The sequence below is a fragment of the Taudactylus pleione genome, unplaced genomic scaffold (assembly GCF_031769625.1).
Source record: "Taudactylus pleione unplaced genomic scaffold, aTauple2 ptg000016l, whole genome shotgun sequence".
NCBI lineage: Eukaryota > Metazoa > Chordata > Amphibia > Anura > Myobatrachidae > Taudactylus > Taudactylus pleione.
The window spans coordinates 43,283,931-43,299,960 of record NW_028284418.1 but is presented as its reverse complement, the minus strand read 5'-3'; the positions used below and the strand labels follow the sequence as shown (position 1 = coordinate 43,299,960).

The 16,030-nt window shown below is 43.7% G+C and overlaps 1 protein-coding gene across 1 annotated transcript in view; it reads left to right on the top strand.

Moving 5' to 3' along the window:
* The window catches only part of LOC148541981 (beta-microseminoprotein-like), a 181,333-nt gene extending 172,363 nt beyond the window's left edge, over positions 1 to 8,970 (top strand). Inside the window, exons 3-4 of the mRNA XM_088475748.1 lie at positions 4,174 to 4,279; positions 8,742 to 8,970. Of these exons, the coding sequence (XP_088331874.1) occupies positions 4,174 to 4,279; positions 8,742 to 8,871 (236 nt within the window). The 3' untranslated portion in view covers positions 8,872 to 8,970. The remainder of the gene's footprint in view (positions 1 to 4,173; positions 4,280 to 8,741) is intronic.
* Positions 8,971 to 16,030: the final 7,060 nt, after the last annotated feature.

Here is a 16,030-nt window from a genome sequence, read left to right as displayed (position 1 = left end):
GTTTCCAGGATTTGTACTTGTTCACTAAGACCCCAGGAGCCTGAAACAGCGCACACCATACCAAGAGTGATGAAGTAGCACTGCGCTGTTGAGCGGACAAGCAAGACGCTCACTGACACAGGGGACCAGCCGGACGGAGCGGAGAACAGAAGTTTAAAGGTAGGCAGATATAGGGAAAGATAGAGTACCTGATCTGTTTACACTGATTGCTGCATAGCCGGTATTACATAGGAACCCTCTGTCACAAACGTGTACGGACATTTTAAATGTATCAAAAGAGCTTTAAACATTGCTACTAAATAGCATTTTTCCACAGGTTTTGCGTTTGCACATTGAAAAAACATTTCTGTACAAGCGCTCCGTTTTTATTCATTTATATTGTACTATTTATGTGGAGCAGCTATTTAATGATAATACAAAGCGTGGATTTATATTGTTTTTCATATTCGGTATCAGATAGGGACAAATGGTACTGGTATCGGATAGGGACAGATGGTGCTGGTATTGGATAGGGACCGGTAGAGACAGTACTTCCGCAACAGCAACAAGGGAGAAGTATGGAGCCTGGATACGTAGCACAGGAGTGAGACGTGTTGTTCAAAGCATTGACTGCTAGTCAGTGGAATCCTTATATCACCCCTGACCTGTCCTGATTGGCTAACAGTATCAGGTGTCTGCTGCAAAGAATCCATTTCGAGGAAGGATACTCCACAAGGAGTGAAGCAAAGGATCACATGATCGCCACTGACACAGGGACTGGAGGATCACCGGTCAGCTGACCGCAGGTGTCATGGCAGGGCACAGGCCCGGAGGTGGCGAGCATGCTTGTGGGGTTACAGCAGTCAGTAGAAGATGGGGTACACTGCGGACAGCAGCACGGAGCAGGAACCGGAGAGCTAGCCTGAATAGATGACCTGCGTAGGCTCGCATACCAGCATGAAGGTGAGATATGCAGAGCTGTAATTCGATTCCTGACATCCCAATTTATATAAATCAAGTTGTACATCCTATACATCAAATCATGGTTTGGCTCCAAAAAGATTGTACACTATTTGATGGTTTCACTCCAGGAACATAGAGTAATTTATGTTTTTATTCATGCCCCTGGGGCTTATACTATCCATGAGAAAAATCCATTTTGCTCCTCACCTCAATAGTTCACATACCAGATTTCCTCCTCTGAGATCTAATTGTACTTTTCTATTCCAAATGTTTTAAGGTCTTTACTCTCTCACCCATGATGTTGTAAGAAGTACCTAGCAACACTGGTGAGAGTTTTCATTCTTTCTGTATCCCTTCCCGCATTTTTTATATTATAGGCAAGTTCCAACAGTCTCGTCTTTAATTGGCGCTTTGTCATCCCTACATACAACTTCTGACAGAGCCCAATTACTGGATAAGAGAGAATATATAGCAGTGATAGAGACCTCCAATAAATGGAGAAATAATATCTGGAGTGGATACTTAAAACTCCTAAATACAGTAGGTCTCCTCAATAGATCTTATGACTGGAAGGTCTATTAGAGGAACTCTAAAGAAGAGGCGGATTTGACAGGATAACAGTTCCATATATTTAGGTGACAATGTATGTAATCAAAATATCACTCTATTTAGAGGTTGGAAGGTACAGATATCAATGGTCTGCACTGTGGAAGGCGATACTCCTAGTTAGATATACATTATAAGGTACAAAAAGCATCTAACTGGTTAACATGATTAGAGGTTAAACCAGATTATTATTACACTACTATCACATGTACTGATATGAATATAGGAGCAATTATATATTGCTCTAAAGTGCTAAATATCTAACTTTGACTCACACACAACAGAACACTATTAAGTGTAAAAATAAGAGGCATTGTAACTGAGCACGATTGCGCATTTTAAATTGTATTCTTTGTATTTTTTTGTATATAATTTTTTTCTTTATATTTGTTTATTTTGCTGTGTTTTAATTAACCACTTATGTGGATATTAATGAGATATTAAATGTTATGTTTTAACTACAATTTATTGCGAAACAATGTGCACTCATGGGATTGTTTGTTTCTTCTATGTACTGTTGATTACAGTCAGAGATTTGTGGCCCTCCCTGCCTGACTGCAGGTCTGGACACGACTTCCTGGTCTCCCACTGGCCTGTATTGTCACATTGGGCTCTTTGCCTGCCTCAGACCTCCTTGGACTGACTCCACATGCAGCCTAACTTTTCTGCCTCAGTCCTCCCTGAACTGACTCCACTAGGCAGTGCTTAGGTGTGGTCACACTTCTTTTCTCTACCCTGTTTGGGGGGATCCCTCCAGTCCCACACAGAGTTCATGGTTCACTATCGCCAACTAGCTTCATCTTGCCACAAGAGGTATAGGATTCTTGGAGAGTGGCCATCTGCACTCACTTTGTTTATGAGGCAAATAATAAAGATAAAAACTCTATTGGACTGCCAGTATCGCTGCAGTTTAAAGGAACCCACTAAGTGGTTCATGGTCCATAATCACTGTGAATGTTTGTCCATAGAGTTAGGACTGGAGCTTCTTCCATTTCATTGGTGGCATATGCCATTTCTCAAATCAGGAGTTCCCAAGAGATAAGTGGTATAATATATTCCTGCAGATTGACTGCTCATTGACTCAATTCTGCTCCACTCTCTGAAGTATTGGTCAGCAATATAAATCACCTTTGGAAGTCTGGAGCTACTCCTGTTTATTGGTACATAATATTTGTATACACAGGCGTCCCTAAAGTACTTTACATGTTGGGTTATACACCAGAAAATACTAAGCTTATTTACCGGATACCTAGGTCACCTCCAACAAGGACACAAGTGCACAGTACTGTAAAGTGTTTTTAAAATGTAATGTTAGGCACCTCATTGTACACTGTGAACAGAGCCACACCCATCTGTTATATGTAATTTGTTGTGTTGAAAGAATTACTGTTTGCATGAGGAGAGGTCTCTTCTCAGGACAAACCATAGGAGAAATTAACTGTACATGTAAAAGTAAAATCAGCATACTATACTGTATAACAAATACAAAGATCCCCGCTAATAGGGTCCATAACGGAATGCAATAGGAATGGAGCCTTTAAAAATAACCAGATTAATGTCAAAATAGCTTCTCTATTATGGTCGTTGTTCTCTTGAAACTGGGTCAGTCCTTCATTTGATCTAGAGGAGACTTCCTGAATGTGTTTTGGTATTTCTTTACCTTTTTCAGATCTGGAGTCACACACAAAAACTATTTAAACATATTTAAATGCAGACAAATGTCAAATTGCCTCCCACTGGAACATTACTTAGTCCCCTTCTATGCCAGCTAATATCAATGTTATCTGGTTGTCCTATTGCATTGAATGCATTACTTCTACTTTACATGTTACCCTGGAGCACCTGGGGAAAGTTTGGATGCCTTGGACTTCACACTTAGAGGCAGAACCTCCTCTGGCTACTATGTCATTTTTATATTTTTGTTAACCTTTTCTCTGTTCTTCACTAGTTACAGTGAATGTCCATCTACTCTGCCCCTCCCTTGTTGGTTATTTTCACAAAATATTATTGTCCATTTTGTTGTTTATTGTCTAACTGCTCTGATGCTGTAATATCTGAAATTTCTCTTGCTATCTTCTAATATATTCTGATACTATTTTTGTAAATAGTATCTTCTGTTTTTATTTATTGCTGACAATTCTTGTTGTATTTCTTTTTCATAATAACAGTAATATAAACATTTAAAAAAAAAAAAAAACACCAAGACAAATAAATAAAAAACAACTCCACAGACAGTATGGCAGAGTAAGCTCATCCTGTCAAAGTTGGCATAGTACTTGTGCCATTTGAGCCTAATTATAATTACACTTTACCTGCAACAACTCCCTATCGTGATTTGGTGCAAAATAATCCATGATCTTATTTCACCCACACAATGGTCAGACCCACACAAGTCACATACACTTTGCCATAACCAGATCCATTTTGGTTCCCTTTGCTGACATGCTACTTTCACCAGTTGGCAAATTTGGTGCATGATAAAACGGCACTAAGCATAAACGCACTGTTCTGACTGATGATGAGATTATATGGAAATCCAAACACATTGCAAATAATCAGAAATTAGTTTGTTTCATGAATTGGTTCCTTATTGTTGTTAATACAATATATTTCATTTGTTTCCAGGATGTTTATATGAAGGGCAATTACATGAACCCGGCAGTGCATGGAGAACAAAGAGTTGTTTGGACTGCCATTGTTATTCGCATGGAGGATTGAGCTGTTGCTCTGCGTAAGATTAATCATTCCGTATTTTAGTTACTGCATTAGAAATTGTTATATAATATATTTGGCCTCTATGCAGTGCATGTTATGAACAAAACACCCTTTGTAATTAAGGACTCAAATGGCTGGAGTTTTTTTTTGTCTGTAAAGGCCAAGCGATGATGTAATATCATAAAGCAATATAAGAGTAAACAATCCAGTACACTTGTCATACCTCCCATTATATTATTCCCAGTATTTATTTATTACCAGTTATTTAAATAGCGCACACATTTTCTGCAGCTCTTTACAGAGAATATTTGGCTAGTATAATCTTGACACTTCAGTCCACACACCTTATTAAAACAGGCCCCACCCATTGTCCAACCAACCACACAGCCAATTAGGCTTGACTTCACCTACAAATCAATATCCTCCACCCTTATTTGCTATACAATTGAGAATCAGGACAAGTGAAAGTTATGCACACTAAAGTATGAAAAGCTGAATAGTGCTAACACTGACAAACTGAATCCAGTGATTTTATTTTTCTTATCATATTGGGGGTACCTAAGCTATTTAACTGACTCGGTCACATGGGATGCGATTGCAGCCACCTGGGCCTTTAATGACACAATTGCATCAGGGTACGTCTCCCAGCTGTGAGTGAGGAAATCATGTGCAGAATGGATTACCTACTGGTGCTCTGGCTCCCTGGCAGTGAAGTCACTCACTCTGTGACTGCTGACATCACCACTGAAATGAAACCTCACAATGTCATGTAAATGGCACTCAGGGGTGCATGTGCTGAGTACAAATGTATGAGGAGGGGAAATTAATTGCCCCCATGACTCAAACACATAGATCATCTGCAGCAGGGGGACTGATGATCAGTGGCTTAACTAGGGCAGGTGGTCCGGGGCTTGTGCCCTGGGCGCCGTGGGATCGGCGGCGCCCAGGGAGGGGGGGGGTGGGTCAGCGAGGGGGTGCCGCTGGCCACGGTACAGGTCCGCTGGTAAAGTCAATGTAGTGTGGACCACAGTGAGTCAGTGCATAAGGGGCACTGCTACAGTGGGCATTGAAAGAGAGGCACTACTACTGGGGGCATTAAGGTGCATATGGAATGGAAAGGAATGTTCCCAGAGTGACGAGAAAGGGGTGTGTGGCATGTTGACACGCCACATTTTTCAGTGACCACTTGTGCCACGTGACCTTGCCCACTTTTCGGTGTGCGCACATAGGGGGGAGGGGTCTCCAATTTTCATCTTCTTGCCCTGGGCTCCAACTACCATAGTTATGCCACTGCTGATGATCAGTCATTCCTGAGACACATTCCGCTGAGCTCAGCAATATGTGGAAGGGGATGTAGTCTAGAAGCCGACGGTCTAAATGCCGACCGCCGGCTTCCAGACTCTCTAATCCCGGAGTGGTTCTAATGACAGGCATCGAAAACTCGACGCCTGATATTAACCATATGCCGGAAGACCGATGCCTGGCATACCGAACGAAGGTAAGCCGGGCGCCGTGCGCAGACAGTCATGGGGGGGGTTAGGGCTCCCGGGGGGACAGGGTTAGGCACCCCCACCGGGAGGGTTAGGTTTAGGCTAGGGGAAGGGAGGTTAGGGTTAGGCACCCCCAGGGGAGGTTAGGGTTAGGCACCCCCCCGGGGGACTTAGGTTTAGGCAGCGGAGAAGGGGGGGTTAGGTTTAGACACTTAGAGGGAAGATTAAGGTTAGGCACTTTCGGGGGGAGGTTAGGGTTAGGCACCCCTAAGGTAGGATTAGGGTTAGGGGGTAGAATTAGGTTAGCAATACTTACCTTAGATATGATCAGGATCTTCACCCTTGCCGGGCTGCTGCTGTCGGCAGGTGGTAATACTTACTGCCCCCTGTGGAAGGGTTGAGTTCCACATGGGGTGGGTCAGTGGGTAATGCCATGGATGGAAGGGAAGGGTTGGCTGGTTGTGTAATAACCCACATACAGTAAGAATTAGTAGCACTGGAGGGGGATATTATACATTTAAATTAATAAAATATTTAAATAAAAAAAAATTAATTGAAAAAAGATACATTTGTGAACAATTTTTAGGGACAAAAAAAAGTTAAGTGGGTAAAACATACAAGTGCAACCTGATCTCAGTTTCCATTTTTGCACTATTTTTATTCTGTAAGCATACTGCTTCAAGCATATAGTCTCAATGCTCACTATTTTTCCATCCACAATTGCAACTGTCATCAATAGAATCAACACTTACACCTACCACATGTTGGGTGCAAAAGATCCATCATAAACAAGCTTCACTTTATCATATGCACGTTTAAGAATAGCAAAGAACTCTGGCTACATACCCACGACACTCCCACAAATGGGTCTTGCATGGATACACAAGGTTGACATCCAGAAATGCTCATTTCACAGAAAGGTACAACCGGACGAGCATAGAGCCAACGTCAAAACAGTATGCACATGTATGTATGGCGGTGCTTCTGTTCTGTTTGCTAAGCATAGCTTTTGAATTTGCTTGCAGCTCAGAATCTGTGCCTTACTTTAAAATGTATACCCTATAAGATGGGTTTGTGATTGCTTTGTGAGTTATACTTGTATGTAACCTATGTGACCTATGTGGAAAAGATCTGGCTACATACCCACGACACTCCCACAAATGGGTCTTGCATGGATACACAAGGTTGACATCCAGAAATGCTCATTTCACAGAAAGGTACAACCGGACGCGCATAGAGCCAACGTCAAAACAGTATGCACATGTATGTATGGCGGTGCTTCTGTTCTGTTTGCTAAGCATAGCTTTTGAATTTGCTTGCAGCTCAGAATCTGTGCCTTACTTTAAAATGTATACCCTATAAGATGGGTTTGTGATTGCTTTGTGAGTTATACTTGTATGTAACCTATGTGACCTATGTGGAAAAGATCTGGGCTCTGTCTAATCCCATGTTCTTAAGGAACACAACGTTACTGTGTATCAATTATGTATCAACTATGTGTGAAGACTGTTAAGGTTTAATCCTTTAATTACTTTTTGCTCACTATGCATGGCTGTTTGTCAAACAATTCATCTGTACCCAATCACTTATTCATTTACAGTGCCATAACAGGGCACTCCAGCTCAGCACACTTGCAGTCAGGACAGCAAGCTTGCAGAGCCCCCAGCCCTGTGCCCTGGGTGGAAGCATCAATCGCCTCAGCTTTGATATGACCTTGTTCCTTTCCACTTGGTATATAACTTTATTCCTCTGTGGAAGGACATAGACAATCCAGCCTATTTGTGAATTTATAAAGCTTCATGAATCCTGGAAATCCAATAGCATGTCTCCAATCTGTGCAACCAGAATCAGTTTTACTATTTTAAATATCAGACTCAAAAATGGACCTCATTCCAATAGCAATTTTGTTCTGTGCTAAGCTAAAACATATCCCTACCTAATTACATACATATCACTCTCTAATGTGCCCACTCTTCATCTAAATGTTGAATGCCAAAAAACAACATTGGTGTTCAACAATCATGTAGTAAAGCATGCTAAATAAATTTTTCTGTTACTCATCCACTATGGGGCCTATTCAGACCCGGATGCTAAGCTGCGATTGCTCGTATCCTAAAGGGGTCAGGTATGCAAATTCCACGATCGCACTGTCTGGCGTAAGGATGCCCTCTATGTCTTAGAGAGCGTCGGCAGAGTGAGCGCAAGCCGATGTAAAGACACCCACTTTTCTTTTCTTTCTTAGCACATGTCATCTCCTGGAAGTGTATTATTAATCAGTAACATCGAGAGCCATCAGAGCTGCACGCAACGCTTGAGGTAGACCCTACCCTGTCGTAAGCACTGCGATCACTGTGGACTGAAATACAACCAAGTGACGTGTACAATGACACCTCCGTGCTAATTATGGATGAACATTAAACGCCATTTTGAGACCCAGACATGCCTGAGTTCGCACCACCACTCCCCCGTTCACAAGCACCTTCCCCTGTTACCACCCACAAACGGCGCTATCTGTCACTCAAATTAGCGCTCAGTCTGTGTACAACGAGCGCACGCTTCCTGATCTCAATGACTGGCTTGCGCACGCGCACTGAGATGCATGCGCAGACAGGCGACAATTGCTTAGCGTCCGGGTCTGAATTGGCCCCTATGTGCATAACCACAAATGTACCCAGTAAATGTTACGTCTTGTCACATTTGCTATATTCTTGAGCCCAACATTGCATTCTGAACAGAGTGCACATGGAGAATAGTGGCAGTGAATTTTATACAGTCCCATGGACTGTAAATCATAAGGCAGCACACCACTTCTGTCTCCACATCTTAAGATATGTACCGCCATGCATGCTCCAGGCACAATACAATGCAAGGAAGACTGAGAAAGAGCTTTTGTATAACAGTTTCTATTGGAGTAACATTTTATAATTCTTTATGAATTTTCTCTGCTTTGTAATGTTCTGTCTGTAAATATTGTTTTATTTTAATTAGTTATGGCAGACCAGTCAGCTACGACAGGAAGAAGTGTAAGTTTGTCTTTAACAAAAAGACCTGCTCCTATGACCTGGTACCTAATAAGGATCCAACAAAGAAGTGTGAAGAGTATATGATGGTGGGATAAACATGCTATCTACAATATCCATCTCCAGTCTCATCTGTAGTGAAGGCTCCAAATATATTGTACAATATGGTATATATTATAAATAAAAATACAGTATCTGCAAACAATCTATATGGAACTCTATTAACTATGAGTTGTTACATATTTAGCTCCTGTGCACTTTACCAATATGCATTGACCATCATCACCTTGCACTACCATCTGTGTTATTAGAGACTGATGCAGAGTTGAACATACACCTGTTGCTATACTGTATAGTGTATCTTGCAAATTTTTGCACTGCACATGCTCCGGAATGGTGTTCACGTAAGTACGGGGGATACTGAGTTGTATGCATGTTTAGTGCATTTGCACTTCAGACTGTAGAGGCCTAACAGGGCTGTAATGGGTCTTTCTCACATAGTGTTTCAGGTGGGTTTAACAATGTGATCCTGATGGGTGGATTCCCAGAAAAGATACTTCAACAAAAAAATTTAATTTAAAAGTGTAAATTTATTATAATACTTAGCTACAGCTGTTGATCAATTTAGTATATGTGCAATACAGCAATCACATGAGCCCTTTTCTCACCATCTAGAGACTGGATTACATTCAGAACATCCTAGCAGACAATGTTGTTCCAGGAATAATGCTAATTTTACACTGACAAATTAGAGCTTATATAAGATGCTCTCTGAGAGAAAAACTCATGAATATGCAATTTTACAGATGTAAAGGTCATCTTAGAAATATACATAAATACTAATAGACAGTAGGAGGCACCACTGTTGCTTCAAATATGAGTGTTGGAAATAACATATATTTATAATGTACACATGGATTAAGAAACAAAGTAAAACAATACCGACCTATGTGTAATGTCTATCTGGTCATATAACCAGTGATCTTTGTTATTTTTTGGAAAAACACACCTCTATGTCAAAAATACCTTAAAATTAGTGTATATATATTAGGGATGAAAGGGTTCGGATTTCCGAAATCTAACCCCCCGATCCGAGTACAGATCCGAGCCGCCTCAGGGTTTCCTGTCTGGCTCGGATCTGAAATCGAGGCAAAACATCATCATCCCACTGTTGGATTCTCACAGGTTTTGGATTCTATAAAAGGTCCCGCGATCGCCACCATTTTTCATTACGGCTGTGGAGTGTGCACAGGGAGGGAGCTGGGATTTGTTGGTTGCTGCTGACGCTGACCATACAGTAGGTGCAGGCTGGCTACTGTTCTCCAGTGCTGTGCTGCTGTCTGTCAAGGGCTGCTGTGGAGTGTGCACAGGGAGGGAGCTGGGATTTGTTGGTTGCTGCTGACGCTGACCATACAGTAGGTGCAGGCTGGCTACTGTTGTCTAGTGCTGTGCTGCTGTCTGTCAAGGGCTGCTGCCCCGAAAAAAACAAAAACAAAACACACATGTCACTGTCATCAGCGTAGCTGCACAGGGGTCCTGTGCTGCTGTCTGTCAAGAGTCACACATATATATATATATATATATATATATAAAAAGCATCTGTCACTGTCATTGGCGTAGCTGTCACTGTCATCGGCGTAGCTGTCACTGTCATCGGCATAGCTGCACAGAAAAAGAAAAACACCTGTCACTGTCATCGGCGTAGCTGTCACTGTCATCGGCATAGCTGCAAAGAAAAACACCTGTCACTGTCATCGGCGTAGCTGTCACTGTCATCGGCGTAGCTTTCACTGTCACCGGCGTAGCTGTTGCTGTTACTGTCATCGGCGTAGCTTTCACTTTCACCGGCGTAGCTGTTGCTGTCACTGTCATTGGCATAGCTGTTGTCACTGACATCGGCGTAGCTGTCACTGTCACTAGCATAGCGGTCACTGTCACTGTCATCGGCATAGCTGCACAGTAAAAAAAAAACACCTGTCACTGTCATCGGTGTAGCTGTCACTGTCATCAGCATAGCTGTCACTATCATCAGTGTAGCTGTCACTGTCATCAGCATAGCTGTCACTATCATCAGTGTAGCTGTCACTGTCACTGTCATCGGCGTAGCTGTCACTGTCATCAGCATAGCTGTCACTATCATCAGTGTAGCTGTCACTGTCACTGTCATCGGCGTAGCTGTCACTGTCATCAGCATAGCTGTCACTATCATCAGTGTAGCTGTCACTGTCACTGTCATCGGCGTAGCTGTCACTGTCATCAGCATAGCTGTCACTATCATCAGTGTAGCTGTCACTGTCACTGTCATCGGCGTAGCTGTCACTGTCACTGGCGTAGCTGTCACTGTCATCAACATAGCTGTCACTGGCATAGCTGTCGCTGTCACTGTCATCAGCATAGCTGTCACTGTCATCGGTGTAGCTGTCACTGCCACTGTCAATGGCATATCTGCGCAGAAAAAAAAACACCTGTCACTGTCATCGGCGTAGCTGTCACTGTCACTGGCGTAGCTGTCGCTGTCACTGTCATCGGCATAGCTTTCACTGTCACTGTCATCGGCGTAGCTGTGCAAAAAAAACCCACCTGTCATTGTCATCTGTTTAGCTCCGCAAGGGTGCTGTGCTGCTGTCTGTAAAGGGCTGCTACCCCGAAAAAAAATATTTTTACGGAGGTGATTCACTTCATAAAAATAATGAAGGACAAAAAACTGGAGGATAAAATAGGGAAAGATCAAGAGCCACTTCCTCCTAGTGCTGAACTGCTGCCACTAGTCATGACATAGACGACGAAATGCCATCAATGTCGTCTGCCAAGGCCGATGCCCAATGTCAAAGTAGAGGGCATGTAAAATCCAAAAAGCCAAAGTTCAGTAAAACGACCTTAAAAAATACATTTAAATAGCCTGAGGAGAAATGTAAACTTGCCAATATGCCTTTTTCGACACAGAGTGGCAAGGAATGGCTTCCCTATGTTCATGACTAGTGGTTTAGTTTCACATGATGATGGAAGCCCTCCTCCTCCCGCTAGAAAAATGAAACGAGTTAAGCTGGCAAAAGCACAGCAAAGAACTGTGTTTTCTAAGATATCACAAATCCCCAAGGAGAGTCCAAGTGTGGCGGCGGTTGCGATGCCTGACCTTACCAACACTGGACAGGAAGAGGTGGCTCCTTCCACCATTTGCACGCCCTCTGCAAGTGCTGGAAGGAGCATCCACAGTCCAGTTGCTGATATTCAAATTGAAGATGTCACTGTTGAAGTACAACAGGATGAGGATATTGTTGTAGCCGACGCAGAGGAGGATCCTGTTGGTGATGTGGTTTGTTTAAATCTGGCAGCAAGGGAAAGAGTTGTTGTCTGTGGGATAAAAAAGCCCACCACGGTCATGCCTTGGCAGAAGACCAAACATTCCACCTCTTTGGTTTGGAAATATTTCTTTCCAAATCCGGACAACAACTGTCTTGCCAAATGTTGCGTATGAAAAGGTGTAATAAGTAGGGGTAGGGACGTTAACCACCTAGGAACATCTTCCCTTATACGTCACCTGCAGCACATTCATAAAACGTTACTGCCAAGTTCAGAAACTGTGGCTAAGACTGTAAGCAGTCCAGGGACACCTAAATCCCTTTGTCCTGTTGTATCCAAGCGCCTGCAAACCACACTGTCAACTCCCTCCTCGTCAATTTCCTCCTTAGTCAGGATCGGAATATAGTCCTGCAGGCCACGGGCATGACTGACTCCTCTCCTATCCGGGATTCCTCCGGAGGATCCTGCATTGCTATGCCTACTGCTGCCACTGCTGCTGTTGCTGCTGGGAGTTGTTCATCATCCCAGAGAGAAAGTTGGAACACCACTGCTTCTTTTACTAAGCAATTGACCCTCCAACAGTCCTTAGCGAGGAGAATGAAGTACGACAGCAGTCATCCTGTTGCAAAGTGGATAACTGAGGCCTTGACAGCTATGTTAGTGCGTCCGGTATCTGCCTTTAGTTGAGTGGGATTTAGACAAGTGATGAGGTAGTGTGTCCCCGGTACCAAATCCCGTCTAGATTCCACTTCACTAGGCAGGTGATACCAAAAATGTACAGAGATGTCAGAAAAAGTGTCCTCAGTGTCCCAAAAAATGCGGTTGTACCCAATGTCCACTTAACCACAGACATGCTGACAAGTGGCAAGTGGAACAGGGCAGACTAAGGACTATATGACTGTGACAGCCCACTGGGTAGATGTATCGCCTTAAGCAGCAACAACAGCAGCGTCACCAGTAGCAGCATCTCAGAAACACCAGCTCGTTCCTAGGCAGGCTACGCTGTGTATCACCGGTTTCAGTAAGAGGCACACCGCGAACAACCTCTTAGAGAAACTGAGGGAAATCATCGCTCTATGGCTTACCCCACTTAGACTCTACTGGGGATTTGTGATATCTGACAAAGCCACCAATATTGTGCGGGCATTACATCTGGGCAAATTCCAGCACGTCCCATGTTTTGCTCACTCAATAAATTTGGTGGTGCAGAATTTTTTGAAAAATGACAGGGGGTGCAGGAGACGCTTTGGGTGGCCCAAAAAATTTCAGGCTACTTTCGCCATTCAGCGACTGCGTGCCGAAGACTGGAGTGCCAGCAAACACCCTTGAACCTGCCTTGCCATCACCTGAAGCAAGAGGTTGTAACACAGTGGAACTCAACCCTCTATATGCTTCAGAGGATGGAGGAGCAGCAAAAAGCTATTCAAGCCTATACATCCACCTATGACATTGGCAAAGGAGGGGGTATGCACCTGACTCAAGCGCAGTGGAGAATGATTTCCGTGTTGTGCAAGGTTCTCTAGCCCTTCGAACTTGCCACACGTGAAGTCAGTTCAGACACTGCCAGCTTGAGTCAGGTCATTCCCCTTATCAGGCTTTTGCAGAAGCAGCTGGAGAAAGTGAAGGCGGAGCTAAGACGGAGCGATTCCGCTCGGTTTGTGGGTTGCAATCAGACCACTACATTTTGGCCACCCTGCTTGATCCTACGTTTAAAGCCTACGTGGTGTCTCTCTTTTCGGCGGACACAAGCCTGCAGAGGTGCAAAGACCTGCTGGTGAAAACACTGTCAGCTGAAGTGGAACGTGACACGGCAAGAGCTCCTTCTTCATTTTCTCCCGCAACTGGGGCTGCCAGGAAACAACTTAGATATCCTGACCAACCCGCTGAAGGTGACGCAGGGCAGTCAGAACCAAGTTTGGACTTCTGGTCCGGACTGAAGGACCTGCCAACAATTTGTGACATGTCTACTGTCACTGCATATGATGCTGTCACCTTTGAAAGAATGGTGGAGGATTACATCAGTGACAGCATTCAAGTAGGCATGTCAGACAGTTCGTACCTGTACTGGCAGGAAAAAGAGGCAATTTGGAGGTCCCTCTACAAACTGGCTCTATATTACCTGAGTTGCCCCCCCTCCAGTGTGTAAGAGTTTTTAGTGCAGCCGGGAACCTTGTCAGCGAAAGGCATAGGAGGTTGCTTCCACAAAATGTGGAGAAGATGATGTTCATCAAAATGAATTATCAATTCTTCCGGGAAGACCAGCCTCCAGAAAGTATAGAGGGACCTGTGGTGGTGGATTCCAGTGGGGACAAATTAATACTCTGTGAGGATGAGGATGTACACAACACTGAAGAGGATGAGGAATCGATGGATGAGGATGAGAACGACATCTTGCCAGTTTGTTCAGGGACAGAGTAATTGCCAGCTTGTTTTGTGGGGGCCCAAACGAACCAATAATTTCAGCCACAGTCGTGTGGCAGACCCTGGCACTGAATGATTGGTTTGTTAAAGTGTGCATGTCCTGTTTAAACAACATAAGGGTGGGTTGTAGGGCCCAAGGACAATTCCATCTTGCACCTCTTTTTTTCTTTGCATTATGTACTCTTTGGGGCCTAGTTTTTCAAACTGCCATCCTGTCTGCCACTGCAGTGCCACTCCTAGATGGGCCACGTGTTTGTGCCACCCACTTGTGTCGCTTAGCATAGTCATCCAGCTACCTCGGTGCAACCTTTTGGCCTAAAAACAATATTGTGAGGTGTTCAGAATAGACTGGAAATGAGTGGAAATTAATGTTAATAATAGCATAGGAACAAAAAAAAAGAAAACAAATTCTGTGATTTTAGCTGTTTTTAGGCTTTTTTCCCAAAAAATTCAGATCCAAAACACAAAACACAAAACACGGAAGGGTAGTTTTGGCATAACCAATCCAGATCCAAAACATGAAGAAAGATCCAGATCCAAAAAAAACACGAAACACCCCTAATATATATAATATTATTTATTATTATTATTACTACCAGTTATTTATATAGCGCACACATATTCTGCAGCGCTTTACAGAGAATATTTGTCCATTCACATCAGTCCCTGCCCCAGTGGAGCTTACAATATATGTTCCCTACCACATGTACACACCCATACACACTAGGGTTAATTTTTGTTGGGAGCCAATTAACCTACCAATATATTTTTGGAGTGTGGGAGGAAACCGGAGTAGCCGGAGGAAACCCACGCAAGCACAGGGAGAATATACAAACTCCACACAGGTAGGGCCGTAGTGGGTATCGAACCCATGACCTCAGTGCTGTGAGGCAGTAATGCTAACCATTATACCGTCTGTGCTGCCCCTAATATATAAGTATATATATATTACCCTGGGTGTCCTTTAAAAGACACCATTTATTTTTGTATAACAAATCACCATTCTTAAGCTAATATTGTATATAAAACAAAGCACAAATATAATTATTAAATAAAGTTATAACCATAAATGAAACTGTTAATTGACTATAGTCAGTTCAGGGACAGCTCCAGGGATCGGAGCACCCTGTGCCGGGCCAGAAGAAGACGCCCTAACATCGAAATTGGGAGCGTGGCCTAATCGGAGTGCGTGCCATATAACGTCAGGCTGGGGGTAATGTCCAGTCCTCCGTCACTGGCTGGGCTTTCTGCAGTCCTCTCCCGTCAGTGAATGGATGCCGTGCGCATGCGCACGGCATCCATTCACACTCCGGGGGTCCGACACCGCCACACAGTGGGGTCCCCAGCCTCCTGATTTGACCACCCGCGGGCCACTTCGGCCCGCGGGTGGAACAGCAAGTCAGTGCTGTCCCGATTAAATCGGGATGCTGGGGAGGAGTGCGCCCTCTACCGGTGGCGCCCCTGTACGAACGCACTGGTCGAGCACCCGTAGAGCCGGCCCTGAGTCAGTTATATAACCTGCCATTTGCAATAGCT